At 44.8% G+C, this 20,833-nt stretch overlaps 1 protein-coding gene across 2 annotated transcripts in view; it reads left to right on the top strand.

The window, feature by feature from the left end:
* Positions 1-18,438, top strand: part of TMEM259 (transmembrane protein 259) — a 29,365-nt gene extending 10,927 nt beyond the window's left edge. Inside the window, exons 3-11 of one of the 2 annotated variants that reach the window (XM_063290816.1) lie at positions 2,372-2,489; positions 5,178-5,288; positions 8,609-8,731; positions 11,411-11,511; positions 12,940-12,997; positions 14,000-14,083; positions 15,712-15,844; positions 16,413-16,512; positions 17,528-18,438. In XM_063290816.1, the coding sequence (XP_063146886.1) occupies positions 2,372-2,489; positions 5,178-5,288; positions 8,609-8,731; positions 11,411-11,511; positions 12,940-12,997; positions 14,000-14,083; positions 15,712-15,844; positions 16,413-16,512; positions 17,528-18,235 (1,536 nt within the window). In that variant the 3' untranslated portion in view covers positions 18,236-18,438. Of the gene's footprint in view, positions 1-2,371; positions 2,544-5,177; positions 5,289-8,608; positions 8,732-11,410; positions 11,512-12,939; positions 12,998-13,999; positions 14,084-15,711; positions 15,845-16,412; positions 16,513-17,527 lie in introns of both variants that reach the window. The other variant, XM_063290815.1, reaches the window with a different exon arrangement.
* The last annotated feature ends 2,395 nt before the right edge of the window (positions 18,439-20,833 follow it).

The following is a 20,833-nucleotide window of genomic DNA, read 5'->3' as shown; positions in this document are numbered from 1 at the left end:
CTGAAAGACCTACAAAACGTCCTGTTCTACCAACTCATCTAGACTGCCTTCCTCAGCCTGGCATCTTCCAGATGGGACAGATTTCCCATAATTCCTAACTGGGGCTCTTCTTTCCTCCATTGCACTCTGTTTTCTTACACTGATAGCTACATGCCTGTTAACTAAGCTAAGAAATGCCATTACCTGTCATGTTCACTGATTCAATGTAGTTTATACATCGTAACGTTTCACATGCCATGGCGCTGACGCGCATTTCTGTTTGGGAGGGAGCTGCTGTGAGACCTTGTACCAAGCTCTGTATGTGAAATCAGGACAACGGAATGTGTTTGGGTTCTGTTATCTGCTCGAGGCCTTTTCCCGCAGACCATCAGAAGCTGTTAGGAGCACCTGGGATTGTGAGCCTGGGAAGATTCTACGGGGAGAGGGATCTCATTTGCACCGAGGGTTTTTAGTTTGAATTTGGCGCGCTTTAATCATTCTCAGCTTTCTCTGTCATCCTGCACACTATTCTTTAATAAATCAGATATCTTTGAATTCCTGCTCATGAGCCTGATGGTGTTTTAGAATAGGCAGCCATTACATTACCTCTTTGACAGCAAAATTTAGACGATACTTGCATGGAGAATTAATTTGCTTTTGGTTTGTCTTGAGCTTTCTGCTCACTGATTTCAAGTTGTTACAGGATGAAGAAATGTCAGTCTCTACTTTTCCTGCATTTGATTAGGTATAAATGCATTACCAACCCCTCCCCCCATTATGCTGCCTTAATGCTTCTTATTCACGCTGTGTTGTGTTCTGATACTGAAAAGCATAACTCAGCCTCTGGGTACCCAGATTCATCGGGTGGCATATAAATTTAATATATTATTATTATTGTTATGATGATGATTAAGTATTATGTTGTTCCTGCTGCTGCTTAATTAACCTCGTTTTTTTCCTGCTGCCCCACCCTTGTGGTTCAACATACTTGCTTATGGCTATGCCTGCTACTTGTGGTTTGGTGACATAAAGTTACCCTTCTGGTTTTCATTGTGGTTGTTGTCTTCCTCCTCCTGGTTTACTGCAAGATCTCCACAGTCAGCGTAAATTAGTATGTCCCTTTAAAATACTATCTGTCCCCATCCTGTATAGATAAATATGGCTGAAGCACACCAAGGGTTGGTTTGAATCTGGTTAACGGCTTGCCTTGTATGGCAAAAACCTGCTTCAGAATGGCAAGCATCCTTTTGGAATAACTTACTGATTTAAACCAATTTACTTTTTAATTTCATTTCCTTTTCTTCATATAATTCCAATATATTCCTTCCAGTAAGACTTGAGAGAAGAAATTAAATAAACCAGTGGAGTGTTATCACTCCTGTTTACATTTTTAATGCTAAAATGATATCAGGTATCGTTTTGACAAATACAACCTGAAAGAAAATATTGTGGTATGAATTTCTAGGATCAAGATGGCAGGTTTATGTCCTCTTCTGCAATACTGTCTCCTTTTTCTCCTGCTTTTGCATTGTCCTCCCCCCCCAGCAGTCCGTTCCACTTCTTCGTCTGCTGAGCATGCGCCATTTCCATTTAGCTGTTTGGGGTTCTCTCCCCACCCAGTCTAAGCCGTTTTTCTGAATGAAGAATAGTTTACATGGTGTTTCCATTTTGCATTTTATTTTAATTTACACTATCTTTAGTGTGTTTTACATGTCCTTGTTTAGTGACTGCAGTTGGTTTCGACGACTTGGTCATTAAGCAAAATGGTTGCTAAGTGAACACATGGCTGAGAGAGACAGACAGACACTGCAAAGATCACTGGTTGCTGCCGTCTCGTTCAGATAAAGTTGTCTTGGACAGTGTTCTGTGCCTGGCTATTTTTTTTCTTTTTTTGCCCCCCCACAGGGCAGAGAGATTGCCTAAACAAGCTATCTCTTCCTCAACTGCTTTTCTCTGCAGCACAGTGCTTCCCAAAAAAAATGCTAACTGCAAGTTAACAAACTCAGTGAGTGTCTTAAATAGTCATTAGATCCCTGCCTGCTGGCAGCTGCTGCCTGAAACTGACCAGACCTTAATCAGTTTTACACAGAAGGCTTTTGTTGTGGTAAATGCCAGCATTGGTCAGAAAATGAATTTTTTATTACCATGTATTACTGTCGTATTTGCAAATGGTTGTTATCTGTGGCAGTTGCTAAATGAGGACTACCTGTACGGTAAGCTGCCCAGAGAGTGGTTGGCCAGTGGATGGTTAAAATATTTTGAGAAGTAAATAAATTGAGTTTGGGGGCCTGAGGGGTCATTAGTCCCTCTGTTGTGGAAGACATTGTGTATGGACTTGCTCTCCATGTCTTTTTTAATTCCTCTGTATATGTTTTTCTTCCTTCATTGATAGTTTGATCTGGATATTGAACCCAAGATCTTCCACAAGCCATCTCAGTTGAGTAACGCCCATGTTTTGGCCCCCAATGAAAGCCAGGAATTCTCCTTCAGCAGTGAGCCAGCCTCTAAAGGTATGCAGCCTCTCAGCGAGACTGTGTCCGAGTTTGAGATGCTAGCCAAAGCAGGTAAAGATGCATTGTTCTTACCTTCCATCCTGTTCCTCCTGTACATCACATTTTCTTCATTCTCCCCACTGCATCTGTCACATTTTTCTTTCTTATGATTTCCCTGTCCATCAACAACTCACTCTGCACTCCCCCACCCCCCATGAGATTTTAACTAGACTTCCAAACTGGCATGTGAGCTAAACCTCCTTTGGGAAGAAGTGGGCTTGCCACAGAGAAAGCCCCTCTGCTTGTCACTGTCTGTTGGGCCTTGGGGATGGGCTGTATGATAAAAGGTGCAACCTTTCCTGTTGCACCTGAGGATGGAGGGGCACGTATGGAAAGTGGAACGATATTGAGATGGAGAAAATGGCACAGCTTTGGCTAAGAAAGCAACAGTTGGGAGTCATATGTGTGGGGGCTCCTATTACTAATATCCTGAGATCAGTCTTGTATCTCAGCCTTCAGGGTGGAGAGGCGGGATATGAGCTTTTCTTTTAGGGACATTTCTTCTCCTTCAGTTATCTTGAAACATTCTTACTTGGCAGTTTAAATAAGAATGTGACAGATGAAATAAAATTGTATGAATGTCATTGAATACCATGCTTAGAAATAGTCTGCCCCTATGCTAGCTGCTGTAGGTTTTCAGCATACTGGAATACAGGTAGTTCTCACTTAATTACCATTCTTTTAGTGCCACTTCAGACTTATGACGTGCTGAAAAACTGACTTGTGACCAGTCCTCACACTTACAACTGTTGCAGTGTTCCCCTGGTCATGTGATAATGATTGGGCACTTGGCAATCGGTTTGCATTTATAACTGTCGCAGCATCCCATGGTCGCGTGATCACCATTTTTGACTTTCCTGGCGGGCTTCTGGCAAGCAAAATCAATGGGGAACCATGTTATTCACTTAACAACCATGTGGTTTGCGTAACAATTGTGATTCGCTTAACGGCCGCAAAAAAGGTGTAAAATTAGGTCAGATTCGCTTAATGACTGCTTCACTTAGCAACAGAAATTCTCGTCCCAATTGTGGTCATTAAGCAAGGACTACTTGTACATGCATCTTTGGTCTGGTCAGTTTCTGAGGGTTTTAGAGTCAGTGAAGGAACTCTATACCTAAATAATCTGCTGGATTAAGTTAAAAACTCCTTGATATCCAGCCCTCTTTCTCCTTTGGTGGCTGGTAGGATGCTCCTGACAATTCAGAAGCATTAGGATTTGTAAAAAGTCTGACTTGCTTTGGACAAGCTTCATGGAAAACCTGTTTGTTTAACTTGGCACAAAGGAGAGTAAGGGGAAAGATGGTAGAGGTATATAGAATCATGCAAGACACAGAACAGGGTTTTTCAAACTTGTTCAGGCTGCAGAACCTGTTATTACAAAAAATCCTGAAGCACAAAAAAACACCACCACCAAGAGACAAAACTCCACTGATGGAAAATTGGCATTTCACTGAACTTAGTCTTTCACAGAACTCCATCAAGTACTCAAGAACCCCACAGTTCCGTGGAACCCAGTTTGAAAAACCCTGGCAGAGAGGAGGGTAAGCTTTTCTCTCTCCCTCGTAATGTTAGGACTCAAGGTCCTCCACTGAAACTAAACACACGGGGGTTCAGGATCGATAGAAGGAAATACTTTTTTGCACAGACAATTTAACTGTCCAATTTGCTGCTGGTCAGTGTGTCAATGACAGATAATCTGGATGGCTGTGAAAAGGGACTGGTGAGGTTCGTGGGTGGCCAGGCTATCAAAGGTTACTAGTACGGTTGTTTGCTACCACGTGAATCGTAGGCACCATGCCTTCTATACAGGCTGCTGGAAGGGGGCTGTTGCTGTCCAGCATAGGTTTGTGGGATTCCCAGATGCATCCAGCTGGCTGCTGGGTGACACAGAACATTAGACTGGGTGGGCCTGTGGCCTGATCCAGCAGGACTGCTGTTAGGTTCTTATATTCTTAAGCTCATGTTTCCCTCCTGTTGTTAAGGCCAGTCAGCCTGAAATCTGAAGTTTACACTCTTACCTGCTGTGCAGGGTTCTGGCTCATTGCTCCTGAAACTTACCCAAGATTTGTACAAATCCCAGTTTGCAATCTTAGTTAGTAAGGGGGGCAAAAAGCCAGGATCCTGGTTAGTTTTGCTCTGAGTTCCCTACCATTGAGTTCCCAAAAATGCTGGGATGACGGTTCTCAACAAATTTGATTATTTGCCGAGCTGGAGTGGATATTCAGAGGTGTAGTCCAGTTTATCTGTGGGGTGATGAATTGGGAATGGCCAATAGTCGCCGGAGCCTGCAGAAGGAGCCTTGTGGTGCAAAATCAGCTCATGCACACCGTTTATAGTAAGCCAGGATTCTCCAAGACTCTGATTGATTGCTTATTTTTATTTACCCCACCTCCTCGTTTAGAAAATACATTGAAGGGGGCTTACTTTTTCAAATGTGCACACCGAAGAAGCACAGAAATCAATAAACAAACACAAATAAAGCAGTCTTTAAAAAATGTTGCCTGTCCATGCAATTAAGTGTGCCTTTTTGACATCACGATGCCTGCTCTGATTTTCATGCCATTTGAATAAACATTTCTAAGCTGTGTCTTTATTACTTTTACCCTGGCCTTTTAATAAAACAATTCTTTTTGGCTGTATTTCTAGTCTGGCCACAGGAAGAGTACATTGTGGAGTATTCCTTTGAATATGGATTCCTCCGCTTATCCCAAAGCACCCGCCAGCGCCTGAGCATTCCCGTCATGGTGGTGACCCTGGGTAAATTTCTATTTTACCGTTCCATTGTTAACCATTGTTAGTTATGGGCTGCTTCAGGCAGCTCGTAAGCTTGGAAACCTACATAGAGTGGTTATTAAACTAATAATCAGGCTGCCAAGGTATAATATTTTGTTGCAGGCTGTGCTTGGCTGTTGCTGCAGATATTTATACAAGCATTCAGTGCAAGCGAGAACAAATGAAAATGAAATGGATCAGCAGCAGGAAATTCATGTTTTAAAGTATCGGGAGTGGAGGGGGGGCTCTGTAGGAGTGACAGTGGAGAACATCAGCTCCCCAGCCTTAAGAATTGCTTCTGTGTTTCAGATAAATTTCATTTCAGTTTAAGTGTTTGGCTTACTAATTTAGCTAGTGCTTCTTGAGTATCAGGGGACACCAAGCTTGCAAGTGATTGCTCACTCTATTTCATTGCTCCCAAACTTATAGATAAATTGTGAATTGTCGTCTGTCTCCTACAGCTAAAATAGCTGATGGATATTTGATCTCCTAAGAGGGAGCCCAGATTAAAAATAGGAAGTAGGAATCCTGATGCTAAGCAGATGAGGCCCACCCCACCAGGCTGCTGAATGGAGGAGGCCCTCAGGGTACCCAGGAATGCCCGCCCCACGTACATCTCTGGAACCCACCAGTCTCCTTATTCTAGCAGATTTTTTATCAAAATGTTCTTTTGGCTTTAACAAATGGGGAGCTGACATGTTACTAAACAAAGCCCGGCCTCCACCATCATTTTTATCTTCAAGAATGCTTCTAGGCCCCAAGCAGCCCCATAAATGTCCTTAATAAGGAATATTTTTATTTTCTTTTGAACTGTGTCCCCAACTATCCCCAGAAAGGCCGAAGATAAGCAGGAATAGTTGGGATGGGATGTGTGCTAGAGGAAACAATAGGTAACCATTTGTTAAAATGGCACTTTTTAACTGCCTTCTGTGGCAGCCCTTTTGCTCTTGGGATACCCCTCCTCCCTGGGATCCATAACATTAAAGGTCTCAGTGGGCCCACCAGTCCCAAAAACATTGGGGTGGTCCTTGAGTTTAAATGGCAAAGGAAGAGTTTGCTGGAGGCTTTTAATTATAGAGTTTTCCCAAGGAAAGAAGGGAAGACAAGAGTGCTTCTGGTTTATATGGATTGCAAACTTTCTAGGACCCAGGGGAGAATCAATCATTAGAGTTTTGCTTTTATCTATCTATCAATCAATCAATCATATTTTTATCACTGCCCATCTCCCCCACACAGGGGACTCTGGGCGGTTCACAATAAAACAGTTTAAAATTCAATAAAACCATAAATAATATCATTCATCCATAAATACCAATATCAATAAATAAATATAAAATGTAATGAGATCCAAGTAAAGGCAGATCTAATTCCACCCAAAGGGGGACAAGACCGGCCTCGGCAGGACTAGGGAACCAACCAGCCCCAAGAGTGGCTCTTCCTCTCCCCACTCCCAGCAAGGTGACAAAACCAGGTCTTCAGTCGTTTCCTGAAGTCCAAAAGAGAGGAGGCCAGCCTCACTTCCGGGGGAAGGGTGTTCCAAAGGGCAGGAGCTGCTGCAGAGAAGGCCCGCCTCCTGGACCCCGCCAGATGGAATTCTCTTGCAGACGGGGTCCACAGCATGCCCCCTCTGCCTGATTGGGTAGGATGGGTTGATGTCACAGGGAAGAGGCGGTCCCTCAGGTAGCCTCGGCCCATGCCATGTAGGGCTTTAAAGGTCATAACCAGCACCTTGAATTGGACCCGGAAGCAAACTGGCACCCAGTGCAGCTCGTGGAGCAAGGGAGCAATATGTGCTGATCTTGAAGTACCTAAAATTGCCCGTGCGGCTGCATTCTGGACCAGCTGTAGCTTCCGGATACTCTTCAAAGGTAGTCCCACGTAGAGTGCATTACAGTAGTCTATATGGGAGATGACTAGGGCGTGAGTGACCGTTCGAAGGGCCTCTTGCTCCAGGAAGGGGCGTAAGTAGCGCACAACACAAAGTAGCGCAAAGGCCCTTCTGGCCATGACTGCCACCTGCTCTTTGAGCAGGAGTCGTGAGTCCAAGAGGACCCCCAAGTTACGCACCAGGTCTGAATGGGGCAGTGCCACCCCATCCAGAACCGCAGATGGCAAATTCCTAGGAGCCGAGGGGCCATTAACCCACAGCCACTCCGTCTTACCAGGGTTCAGCTGAAGCCGGTTGTTCCCCATCCAGCCCCCAACAGCCCCCAGGCACCTGGAAAGGGCAGTCACAGCATCACTTTTATTTTGGATGTGCTCAAAGCCTTATCCAGTTCATCCAGTTCCTTTCAAAACTATTTTCCCTGACATTCAATTTCCATTTGGATGTGTCTGGCCATTGTTACCTTGTTAATAAAGTAAATATTTAAATAGACATTTTTAGTGCCAGTTTGTGCCCTGGGAATGTTGGGTAACACACTTCAGATGGTCTAAGAGCCTCTGCAAATTCCCTCCCTCCCTCCCTCCCTCCCTGGTGAAGGCATTTTCCTTCTTCTAGCCTTCTCCCTTACAGGACTGTCAACCTCCACGTAAAAGGATTGTGAGTAGTAGAAGAGCTACAGAGCAAAACAGGAAATAGGGCATAACAAATGTTCTGGGGGATCTGAGTCAAGAGTCTGGGAATAATAGGGCTTGTAAGCAGGAGTGATCTTATGGAAGAGCTGGAAGCAAAGATATGTGTAGCCAGGAGATGAGGGTGAAGGTGCTGCTCCCTCCCCCATTCTTACAGCGTCTTCCAGTATGATACAATTTTCTAACCAGCCCTTTCTGTTTCCTACGTTCTATTCAAGGTTCCCTTTCTTCTAGCCTAATGCCTCCTTCCTAGCACTTTTTCCTTTCCCCTTCAGACATTCAATCAGGGTTTCTCAACCAGGGTTCCGTGGCACCCCAGGGTTCCACAAGGGGTCACTAGGGGTTCCCTGGGAGATCACGATTTATTTTAAAAATTATTTCAAATTCAGGCAACTTTGCATTAAAGAGGCAAGTTTCATTCTTTATTTTTAATTTAAGAACACTGTTAATGCATCTATACAGGCCTACACATGAAAGAAGTATAATGATTTTGTAACTTCCGGCCTCTATTTGAGCCTGAATGTGCAGGGGTTCCCCGAGGCCTGGAAAATATTTGAAGGGTTCCTCCAGGGTCAGAAGGTTGAGAAAGGCTGCATTAGAGTGTATTTCAAGCTTCTGTGACTTCCCGTGGCCTTGGCAGTTGCTGGACTTTTTGCATCTTGCGTGTGAAATTCTGTGTGTTGGTCTTTTCTGCTGCAATTTAACTTTGCCTGTATTAATTCTTCTTACAGATCCCACACGAGACCAGTGCTTTGGGGACAGGTTCAGCCGTCTTTTATTGGATGAATTCCTAGGATACGATGACATTCTCATGTCCAGTGTGAAAGCCTTGGCTGAAAATGAAGAGAATAAAGGTTCGCAAAATGGGCACAGAGGTTGGAGTGTTAGTACAAGCCTGTAATGTGCTATGTTGTTGAGATTGTTTGGTCTCTTGGCTGCTGCATGTGTTACAGTGTTTTACATTCCATTTTGTATTGTTTTTACCTGCTGTAAGCCACCCAGGGTTGCTCTGTGGATGGGCAGCTATATAAATTAAAGAAATAAATAAATTAAACCATCTCCCAAAAAGCTGAAATGAGGGATGCTTTGAAATTTGGCTGTTTGAAGTGGGAGATGGTCTTTATCCAGGTATATCATTGGGATGGCTGTGTATTTGGGGAGCAACATCCCACTACTTTTATTTGCCAAGTTTGTGGCTGGGCAACTTTTCTTCTTTATGACAATATCATAGAGTTGGAAGGAGCCACTGAGTCCAACTCACTGCACTGTACAGGAATCCAAATTAAAGCTGTGATAATAGGCAGCTGACCATCATTTGCTTAAGTGTTATGAGTGTGGTCATCTTCTTAATTATTATTTACTTACTGTTTAAAGAAATGAAACCCTTAGTAATGTTTTCTGGAATGCAGTTCTTCTGCTTGGGCCTTGGATAAGGAGTTGTGCCTATTAAGTAATCTTGGTTAGATTACACTGCCTTGTAGAGGGGGCTATTTTGAAGACTGTGCAGACCACTTCCAAAATAGCTGCGGGGTTGCAAACTGGTTGGGGACTGGCCATTAGGAAAATTACACAGTGGTGCTTTGTCAGCTGCATTGATTGTCAGTCTGTTTCTAAGAAAAAGGGAAACTTTGGGTGTTCCTTTTAAAGCCTTGAATGGTTCCCCCTTTGATCCTGCTCTTTGGTGATTTCTGGAAGACCTCCAGGACCCCGCCCCAAATGAAACGAGGCAGGAAATGGCCTATTAGGCTGTGGGGCATCAGTAATGGAATAACCCCTCTCCACCCCAGTTTTCAAATTCAGTCCCTGTGGCTGAGAAAATAATGTGGTGGAAATCTCAGGCACCCACACAGGCGCATTTGAAAAGTCACAGTGGTAGAACAGGCTGCATTACTGTGCTTCTCTTTGTGGCTGGCAAAGGAAATGTGGATGCAAAGTTAGTGAAATTAGAGTTAACCTAATTTATGCAGATTCAAGCTTTCGGCTTCTGTGGCTTATGGAACACGCCCCAAGAGATTTGCCTGGCATCTTCTTTACTGGCTGTTAGTTAGGCTGTCAGGAAAATGTTGTTTCAGTGGCCTTTTGGGAGGGTGATTGCTGGTTGACTTGTGGGACTGGAGTAATTTTTTCCCCTTTTGCTTCTCATGGTGAAGAGCAGCTGTTTATTTTGGGCATGTGTGCCTTTGCGACTACAGGACGAGGCCATGGCAGTTTTCTAGGGAGCATTTTCTGAAATTGCCTTCTTCCGAGGACTGAGAAGGAGGGAGTGGCCCAAGGTCACCCAGCTGGCTTCTGGGCCTAAGTCAGGATTAGAACCCGTGGCCTCCTGACTCCTACGCCAGCCTCTTTAACCACTAGACCAAACTGGCTCTCAGGCTATTATTTTTATATATCTAAATACGTATATTCGAATAGAAGGGAATATATGTAGCCCAGGATTGAACGGTTGGGTTTGTGACGTTCTCTGAGCGGATTGTTTTCCTGCAGACGTTTCATCGCCTGCCTGGGCAGCCTCATCGGTGCGAGGGAGAGGGGGGTTTGTGCCTGTTCATATAGAGTAGCTTGTCCTGCTGGCCTTGCTGGGGGTCTGGCTTCTTCCTTGTTATTTCTCGATTTGGGTATTGTCTCTTCCCTGATTATGCATCTGGTGCTGCCTCCTGCTTCTCTGGGTGTTGGTTGGTGGGGAAGATGTGCTCTGGGCTGTTTGTTTTCTTCCTTGACTTTTGGTTGTATTTTTAAAAAACTGTTTGGATCAGGTTTATCTCTATGAAGTTATATATGTAGCGGGGAAGGAGATGTGGCTGTGTGTGTGTGTGTGTGTGTGTGTGTATACAGAGAGAGTATTCTGAATATCTTTATTGTTTATGGTACTCCATATTGTTGATTTGGGATTAGCAGGTAGTAGGTAGAGGCATCCATGGGTGGGGGTTAAAAAAAAGTCCAGGCGGTGGCCACAGCCATGCGTGCAAAGCCAAGCATGTGATGCATGTAAAAAAGGAGCAGGGCTTTGACTGTGTGATTGCAGTCGCCATCTTAATTTGTTTTTTACAACCTGCTCCTTGCAGATACCCCTGGGGATGGGTTTTATGTTGGATTCTGTGTTACGATTATTGTAAACTGCCCAGAATCTTGGGAGCTGGGAGTTATATACATAGATGAGATTAAATTCCTTCAAAATGGTACAGTGAATGTTTTGCATTCAGGGGATGCTTCATCCCTTTGGTTCATAATTAGCTTGGCTGTGAGTGGCTTGTTCACACGCAGATTCCCCAGACTGTGTGAAAACTTTCTTAGAGAGCCAATGTATCCAACTTCTAGAGCAGTGTTTCTCAGCTTTGGCAGCTTTACGATGTGGGGACTTCAGCTCCCAGAATTCCCCAGCCAGCATGGCTGGCTGGGGAATTCTGGGAGTTGAAGTCTACACATCTTAAAGCTGCCAAGGTTGAGAAACACTGTTCTAGGGTGCTGTTGAATGAACGAGTGCCCCCATTCCTCATGTTATTTTTTTCCTTCCTTCTTCTGAACTGGTGCCACAGGTTTCCTTCGCAACGTAGTGTCTGGGGAACACTATCGTTTCATCAGCATGTGGATGGCCAGGACTTCCTACGTAGCAGCCTTTGTTATCATGGTGATCTTTGTGAGTGTTTTTCTTCTCTTTCTTTCCCTGGCCTGAACCAGGGATTTTGATCCCCAGGATTTTCAGCCAGTGTGGGAGGCACCAGACAGCTGGGTTCTGTTTTATGGGCTACATTCCAGACACAGCACTGCACAAGGCATCTTTGTGATGGATGCAGAATGGTTCTCAGTTAAATCAGTTAATATAATGATACAAATCAATTACTGTGATTAGAAGATGATCCTCTGCATGAAATGGTGCCCACTACACTTCAGGTCTTCCAGCTGCTGTTTTATTCATTACGTATCTCCGAAGTGTTTTGTAGCCTCTGGCTCTTACAAGCAGCTGAACAAGCAAGGAAAAGGATACGAGATGAAATCTTATGCAGATGTGTAGTACTTACAATTGCACAACCACAAAGCTGTATATGACGGTTGGTGAAAGTAACCAAAGGTTTTGGCTGCCTTTCTGGATAACAAAAAGAAGACAAAGATAGTAACAAGGCATGTGACTCCTGAAGGAGAAAATTTTGTGACGGATGAGACATAACAAAAAACCCAGTGAAATATTTAGGACTTTATCTGGCGAGATGTGATTAAGACATATTCCAAAATAATTATTTAAAATATGGAAAGAAATAAAACAAGACCTTGAAAGGTGGAAAAACTTAAAACTTTCCTGGCTGGGACTTATTGCGGCAGTAAAAATGAATATATGACCCAAGATAAACTTCCCATTTTAAATGACACCAGTTCGAGTCTCAGACAAAAATTTGCAAGACTGGCACAGAACAATTAACAGATTCATATGTAGCAGGGAAAAAAAGTAAGATTCAAAAATTTGTGGGACTGAGGGTTCTTATAGAAAGTTAATACATGACACACACCTGAAAATAAATTCATTTTTAAAAATTCATTTATGGTAAGGTTGTGAGTGGAATCATCCCACTTGTAAAACTTCTGCATTCTGCTCATCTAGAGCCAGTTTCTTGTTCTCTGTTTACTAGCCTGCCATCTGCATCATCCTGTCATTCAAATTTTAGTGAGATTGGTTGATTCATTCATTCATTCATTCATTCATTCATTCATTCATTCATTCTTCAAATTTCTATCACCACCCATCTCCCAAAAAGGGGACATTCACAGACTAATCCTGTGAATGTGTTACCCAATTTGCATTTGGGATCCCTCTTAGACAACCCATAATGGGACCTACCTGGAAGAACACAGGTGGATCTGGGAAGTTCTTCTGAGGATAATAACTCATTTCCTTCAACCACTAAAAACAAAACTTTGGGGTGGTTAAGCGAATTGTGCATTTAATTTTAATTCCAGACAAATTATTTTTAATTCCAGACAGTGATTTTCAACTACCGGAATCAATGAGAACACTTTCCAATTTTCGTGGTTGGCTTGGGGCTTTAATGTTTACCTGCCTGTCTCTTTTCAGACTCTTTCTGTGTCCATGTTGTTGCGTTACTCACATCACCAGATCTTCGTTTTCATTGGTAAGCTTTAAAAGTTCTTGCTGTGAGTTTCTGCAGTGCATGCTGTCCATGTGGGCTTGGAAGGAGCTTGTTGAGAGAATTGAGGAGTCACGAATCATGTTTTGTTTTTAGTGTTTTAACTGTGGTTTTTAATATAACGTAAGGAGGAGCTTATTTACATTTATTAAATGCCATTGATGTGATTGTTCTGAATACTGGAGTAATTGTGTTAGGTGCAGTTAACACATTTAATCTGAATCCAGTTTAAACGAAAACTGCCTGTTCCATTATTTAATCCTGTTAAATAACCCCTTCCTGATACTTTGGCATGTTGTTTGCGATGATTTGTTTTAATGTGCCGTCTTGAACAGCATAGCCAAGGAATATTTTGTTATTTGTTCATCCTTGAGTGAATCATTATCTTGGTATTAGATAACTGCTGGCTGTTTTTACCACCTGGAACCCACTTAAGTGATGGAAGTTTAATTTTCTAGCAGAGAGTGAGGTTGCACTGGACCCTAGCAGCTCTAGAAAGCCTGCCACTGATGTTCTTAGGCAGACCAGTTACAGGAGACCTTGATAAAGTAGGAGATGCTGGACATCAGACCTTTTTTTCCCTGTGAATGTTGAGCGATGGTTTCTCAGTCTTAAGACTTGGGCATCTGAAATCAGTGGTGGCTTTCTAAGACTCTAGGCTGGGATCTTGCGCCTGCTTGCTCGCTTTGACCTGCAGAGCCCATACCCTGCCACGGAGTGGTCAGTTTTTCTTGTCACATGAAGTTGCCTTCTACTGGGGAATGTGGGCACTATAGCTCAGCAGGTCAGGAACGCAACAGTTCTGCCCCAGTACTGTCTTACTCTGCCCGGCAGAGGTTCTCCAGATTCTTTTACCTGGGATCCCATCTGACTTGTGGGGGTTGGCTTTGTTCCTGGGCCATCCTGCAGGCCAAGAAGAATGACTCTGATTTGTGTCTTGCCTGACTTTTGAAGTCTTTTGAACTTTGCCGCCTTTCCTCTTTCCAGTGGACCTGTTGCAGATGCTGGAAATGAACATGACCATCGCCTTCCCCGCAGCTCCTTTGCTGACGGTCATCTTGGCTCTAGTAGGTAAGGAGACCGCATCAGCTGTTAACTTCCAGAAAGAGTCAGCATTGGTGGAGAAAGGGGTGTGTGGCCCCTTTTGGTTGGAGGGAACCCACTGCTTTTCCAGTCAGACTTTTTTTGGTTCTGCTTATTTAATTATTTAATATTTATTTATTTACCTAATCATTCTAGAGGCTGCCTGGCTCCTGGTGTCTCTGGGCAGCTTACAGTTTAAAAAGTAAGAACAATACCATGAAAAAAGGACTTCATAAGCAGGCCAAACCAAAACCCCCAGCCAGCAGGTGCTCAACCTGCCCCAAGACCTCAGAGAATAACTAGGTCTTCAGTAGCTTCCTGAACGTCATTAAGGTGGGAGCCACTCGGATCTTTTAGAGTGCTCAGGCCTGAAACAGGTTCTCCAAGCAACATAAACTAACTCAACTCACAGTATATATAAAAAAATGAATCCATCTGACTTAGAATGGTTGAAAATAGAACGAGAAGGAAGTTGTACGCTTCCCCAATCTGTGTCTTATCCTTCCCCCATTCTGGACACTTGTCAGAAATATCAGCTTCAACTCCCAGAATTTTCAGCAATGACTGTGCTGTCCAGGCAGCTCAGAGATTTGGCCCACCCCTCTGGAAGGCACCCAGGTTGGGTGCTCCCCCTTCTATCCATAACACTTCCAGGAACTGCCTGAGAAAAGACCATCAGGAATGTCAGAGAGACTGTACTGGCCTCTCCTGCAGCTTCCAGCTTTTACATTCCCAATTGTATATTATATTTTCTTCTTCTTAAATATACTCATTAAAAAAGCTAGGTGTGGGAGTTGAATAATATTTCATTTTTCCCCTCCTTTTAACATGAAAAAGTACCAGGTTTGCTCATGTGCAGCTACTTCCTTTTTATCATAAGCAGAGCTGCGTGTATATTTTTTCTTGATTTAAAAAACCACATTTCTGTCTTCTCAAAGATGTGCTCAGTTTAAACAAAGCAGAAAGCTCCATCAAGTAATAAATGGAGTAGACGAGAAGTAGAGCTTGGTCAGTGAAAAGACTGCTGAAAATGAAGGATCATCACAAGTGGCGAAAGGTGCTAGAGATGGGCAAGCCAAGCCTCTCTTGGCAGAGGGTTCCAGAGGTTGAGAGCCCCTCCCCCATCTAAATGAAATAGAATTCAAGTGCTGATGACATACAAGGAAGAGTTTAAATACTGAGCAAGTTCATGTGCACAAGAACAACAGAATTTGGCAACCAGGATAAAAGCATGTGGTTCTGAATAACATATTCAGCCAACTCTGAGGACAGCGGGTGAGACCACACTATAGAATGCCCATTCCCAGCCTACTGAAGCATCCTTCAGCCCACCCCCACCCCCACGCCGTTCGAGATGTCAGCCGCCCCAACCCACCATATTTGCAGAAATACCTTCTGAAGGACTGGAAACATTGTCTTCTTGAAGATGGATGCATGGCTTCCTGCTCTCCACAATTATGCAGAGCAGTCTGTGGCTTTAAAGCCAGTCCTGGGTTTTAGAAGTTTCATTGGTGTGTGAAGGCATCATGTCTGTCCCACCCTTGAGAAATCTGGAGGGTGATAACCCCTCAGATGGCATGTTGATGTTCTCTCCCTGTCCTTTCCTCTCCTAACAGGCATGGAGGCCATCATGTCCGAGTTCTTCAATGACACCACCACGGCCTTCTACATCATCCTCATTGTGTGGTTGGCGGACCAGTACGATGCCATTTGCTGCCACACTAACACAAGCAAGAGGCACTGGCTGAGGTACGAACCTGGGACCTGGCCCAGGCAGGGACAGGCCAGTGGTCACCCTGGACCAAAGGAGGGAAGCTTTGCGGGGGGGTTTTAGAATTTTCGGAGGAGTCACAGTGGGCAGAATGGACAAGAACCATCATGCCCATGGGCTTTTCGGGGTTTTTCAGAACAGCAGCTTAGGGAATCACAGAATGGCCATCCCTGATTTAGGGCAGCAAGCTGGCTCCACCTTGCCTGATGGAGTGTCCGTCTTTAGTGTCACGCTGCTGGGCTCCCTTTTTCAGATGGGAGGCCTCTTGGTACACTTGTTGATATGCCCTTCCTGGGCTGAGTGGGACTCCTAAACCCCTGCCACTCCAGCATCTTCTCCCAGCCAGCATCATTGCCACCTTCCTTCCCTTCCCTCGCTGATTACAGCGCCTGGGCTAGTTCCCTCTCTCAGATGGATTAGTTCAACTTCTACACTGTGAAAGAGGAAAAAAATAACCATTTATGTCCAAAAAGGAAGTATAGAAGTAAACTGGATTTTGTAAATAAATGGGTGTGTATGCATATTTATATTTCTGTTTCTCTCCAGGTTTTTCTACTTGTACCATTTTGCCTTTTATGCTTACCATTATCGTTTCAATGGTCAATATAGCAGCTTAGCCTTGGTAACTTCGTGGCTTTTCATACAGGTAGGTTGCTGGCTCTATAATAGCTCTTACGGCATTGTGTGGAACCCCCAATCCTGACAACAGACTGCAAAAGACAGAATCAGTTCTAGCATTTAGCGTTCTGAGAAAAAAGTATTTCAGACATTGTTTGACAAGTTTCTAGTCCTCTTGCTTTCAAGTATGTAAATAACACACACTTGAAAGCTCAGAAATTATCCAGGTTTCATCCCAAACACCTAGCCCCTTGTAAAAGGTAAAATCTATACTGTGGAACACAATAAGACAGTGTAGGGGTAGCTGGTGGAGAATTTTCTGGCAGAGATTCATCAGAAAACCGGTGGCTTTCACTGGCTGCACTGCTTTCATCTTGGGAATCACCACAGGGCCAGGAGAGCAGCCGACCAGGGGAATTCTGGGAAAGATGGTTAGGATTGCAGGCCTGTGTGCTCATTCTGCTGACACGGTTTAAAATATCCCACTCATTCTTCACCAACTGCCGTTAATGGAGTTGGAGCAGGAACGGGTGTGGTGCGCTTTGCCAAAGTCATGCAGGGCAGGGAATTTGGCCTTTCTTAATAGAGTCTGAGTTACTTAGATGGCAAACGTGCACAGTCTCTGTTGTTGTTGTTGTTATTGTCATGCCCTCTTCATTTTGCACAACACAAGGTGGCGTATGTAATTTATTTATTTTATTCATTATATTTATATAGCCGCCTGTCTCACAATCAAGGGACTCTCTTGTTATGCTCCCAGCTCTTATTTTCTCACAACAACCCTGGGAGGTGGGTTGAGCTGAAAGAGAGGGGTTGACCCAGAGTCACTCAGCTGGCTTTCTTACCCAAGGAAGGACTAGAACTCACAGTCTCCCAGTTTCTAGCCCAGCACCTTAGCCACTACACCGAGTTGGCTCTCTTTAAAGCTTGAGGAGGGGCACATGGCCCTAGTTCACATAATGCAGGTGGGAGAGCCTCCTTGCTCAACCCAGTCATTAAGGCTCTTCTCTCCTGCTCCTCTGTTTCCCACCTCTCCCTGGCAGCATTCCATGATCTACTTTTTCCACCATTACGAGTTGCCAGCCATCCTCCAACAGATCCGGATCCAAGAGATGCTGCTCCAGAACCAGCAGGCGGGGACCCAGACTGCTCTCCAGGACAACCTCAATAACAACACGACGGTTGCTCCAACTGGTTCAGCCAACCAGCAGCCCCACCTGGATGCAAATGCTTCTGGGGCAGGAGACGGCTCCCTGGCTTCTGGGGAAGACCATATTACTGCGGCCTCCAGCACCGGTGTGTCCCTAGGGAATGACTTGAACTGGGTGGCAGAGACAGCAGCTGTCATCACAGAAGCATCTTTCCTGTCCAACCTGAATAGTCCTTTTTTGGGCTCCAGGGTCGTTCCAGCAGTTGTGGCTGATGGGACTTTGCAGGACGTGGACCCTGCTTCGAATACAGTGACCCAGATTTTGGTTAGCAGTGACCGTGCAGAAGCGGGAGCTCTCACCATTGAGCACCCATCCACAGTTGGAACTCCTGTGACTGATGCACCTTCTTCTGCCACGGCCCATTCGTGTCCAGAGCCTGAAGATATTCCCCAGCCCTCAGAGGGTTCAGCAGGCCAAGCTGAGCCTCTGAAGACAGACTCCTCGCAAGGTTTGGCTTTAAGGGGACTCCTGAGCCAGGCCTCCGAAGGACTTGCCGAGCGGGATCCCACTCCACTTTCCCCAGAAAGTACGATCTCCTGATCCTCTGAAGCAGCTGCTTCTCCTGAACTCCTTCCTCGGCAGGAGACTGGATGCCTTCCTGTTTGCATAATTTGTTCACCGTACCAGGTTCCTCTTAGAGGAGAAAGAGGCAGAGCTAGCTAGATGCAGAGAGAGTAATCTTTTCTTCCGCCTTCCAAGCCCACAAAAGAAAAACCTGAATAAAAAGAGCGGAAGTGATGGTAGATGTTGGTCCCTGCATCTGAATCAAATCTTTGGGTGCCTCCTCTCCCTTGCAGCTGACCCCAGCGGCTTCTGCATCTTTCTTGGTGGAATGTGTTAAGCCCCGACTTCTCCCCCTCCCGTTTCTCAAACTGCATGAAATCATGGGACTCCCTCTTGGTATCTGCTGGAGACCTTAATTTGTATCTAGACCCTTGTGTTTGCATTCAGTTCTGTCTGAAGGGGTGCTTGGAAATGCCAGGAGAAAAAATGGGCATCATGACTAAGTGTTTTGAATGCAGCTTGGATTTGGGTGGGTTGCCAGTGAGAGCGTAAAGAGGAATTGACCCTTCAGGTAGAAGGAGCGGCACGGGTTGGCATGAACTGGCTCTAGAATTATCAATGGGAACCATTATACGAAAGGTCTTATACTTGAGTCCTAAGGGGAAAAAATCCTATTTTTTACCATTTGGACCGCATCTGCTTATGTATGAACCCCATGTTAATTTCTCTCTTTTTTCTAAAGAGAGTTGTAGAGGGTTATTTAAATATCACAACGTGTTGGGAAAGAAGTATGTCGTCCCATTCCCCCCCCCCCCACTATCCTTAAACCCAGATCCTTTTCTTCAGTAACTAAGCCCACCAAAGTACAAGCGATTCACTCATCTCTGAAGCTAGGAAAAGATTGCAGCCTTCCAGCTGGCTTTCTTTGCAATCTATCATATCTAAAGATGTATTTCCTCTTAGCCTCCAAGTGGGAGAAGTCCAGAGATGGGCAGAAACAAATGCCTCCAAATGCCAGTCCGGGAATTGCCCTTCAGAGTTCCAAGAGAGAAGCAAAAAAGATGGGGTGGGCTGGATTCATTAGAGCCAGAGGAATGGCTGAAAAGTTAAGTTTTTCTTCTTCTCTTCTCTCATCAGTTCAGCTGGAGAGTTCCATATAGCTGCTGCTTATGCCCTTAGAGGAGGAGGATTGTGCTGCCTGGTGGCCGGGTTTTCACCCTGCTGTCTTTTCAGCAGGATGCCTTTGAGCAGGAAGTCCAGATTTGGAGGAGGAAATAAGTTCGCCTGCACGACCATCAGTCACCGCTCTTCCCTTTCGGGAATAAAACTCCTCCCATTGATTGGGAGCAGCCTCTGTTAGTCACCAGTTTTCCTAGTTGGCCTTGGAATTGTGTTCCTGAGTGCCTTTCATAGGCTCCCCAAATCTAGCAAAAGGGAGGAATGATTGGGGGCTGGGTTGAAGCAGCAGGAAAGGTGAGCAGACCCCTGGGTTTCTGAAGGGAGCTCTGACTCCCACCCAGCCACCCCCCCTCCATGACCTTCCAAGCAAGTAGGAATTGAAGAGTCAAATCTCTGGGACTTGTGTCCCGTAAAAGAGGAGGAGGAAAGCAAAAGGCAGATCACTCCAGGTTGTGAGAGTGTCTTCACTCTACCTTTGCTGAGTGGACTGCCTACTGCTTGGTTTGGAAATCAAAAAATGAAGGGCAGGCAAGCGCCCCCCCCTCCCCCAGTAATGACGGCCCATTCTTGTGCAATAGATGGGTTGGATTCTTGGCCACGTGCTGATTCTCTACCCAGACGGATCACTGAAGATGCTAATATGTAGTCAGACTTCGGGGCTTTCTGATTTTAAGGTTTTGTGTGTGTGTGCGCGTGGGGGGGAGGCAGCATTGGATGGAAGAAAGAGGATCAAACTGAATCACATGAATAGAGTTCATTCTGTTTAAAGTACACCATGTTTGTATGTGTGTGTGTGTGTGTATATATAGTATACATACTGTATAAATACTGTATCAATCGTTCTTTGCTCCGTTTCCTTTCCTCATGGTCAAGTATACGCTTTGTGAGGGCAGGGGGAGGGGGCACAATTCACAGCTACCAGGAGAGGTTCAGCTGTTTGTGGTAGGGAGATTCTCTTATAAAGAGCTAAGTTTCCTTTACAAATCTAATTTTTTTTTTTTAAATTGTTCTGGCTGGTGGTTTTGTGCATCCCCGGATGGATGGATGGATGGCTTTGCTGGTTGGTTTTGTGCATCCCTGGATGAATGAAGGGCTTGGCTTCTGCTTTTTCTGTTAGCAGTCCGTCTTCTGCTCAGCATTGTGACTCTTGGCTTCCAACCATCACCACACACCCTGGAATTCAGCCACTATTCAGAGGTTTAGAATAAGGCTCAGGGAAAACAGGGCCTCAGCGGTTTACCACCAGATTGCCATTTTAATGTGAGCGGAACAGGAAGACTCAATCCATGGGGTGTAATCATATATTAAAATCAGAGCAAATTTAATTTTTCTGCTGGCTCCACCCATGTCTTGAACTGGTGCCATCTACCTTGGAGGCCTGGCCCAGGCTTACCCCCACTAAAAGGCCAAGTGTGTCCTTCAGCTCACAATATATTGCACACTCCTGCTCTAGAA

The sequence above is a fragment of the Candoia aspera genome, chromosome 1 (assembly GCF_035149785.1).
Source record: "Candoia aspera isolate rCanAsp1 chromosome 1, rCanAsp1.hap2, whole genome shotgun sequence".
NCBI lineage: Eukaryota > Metazoa > Chordata > Lepidosauria > Squamata > Boidae > Candoia > Candoia aspera.
This window is presented reverse-complemented; position numbering and strand designations above follow the sequence as displayed.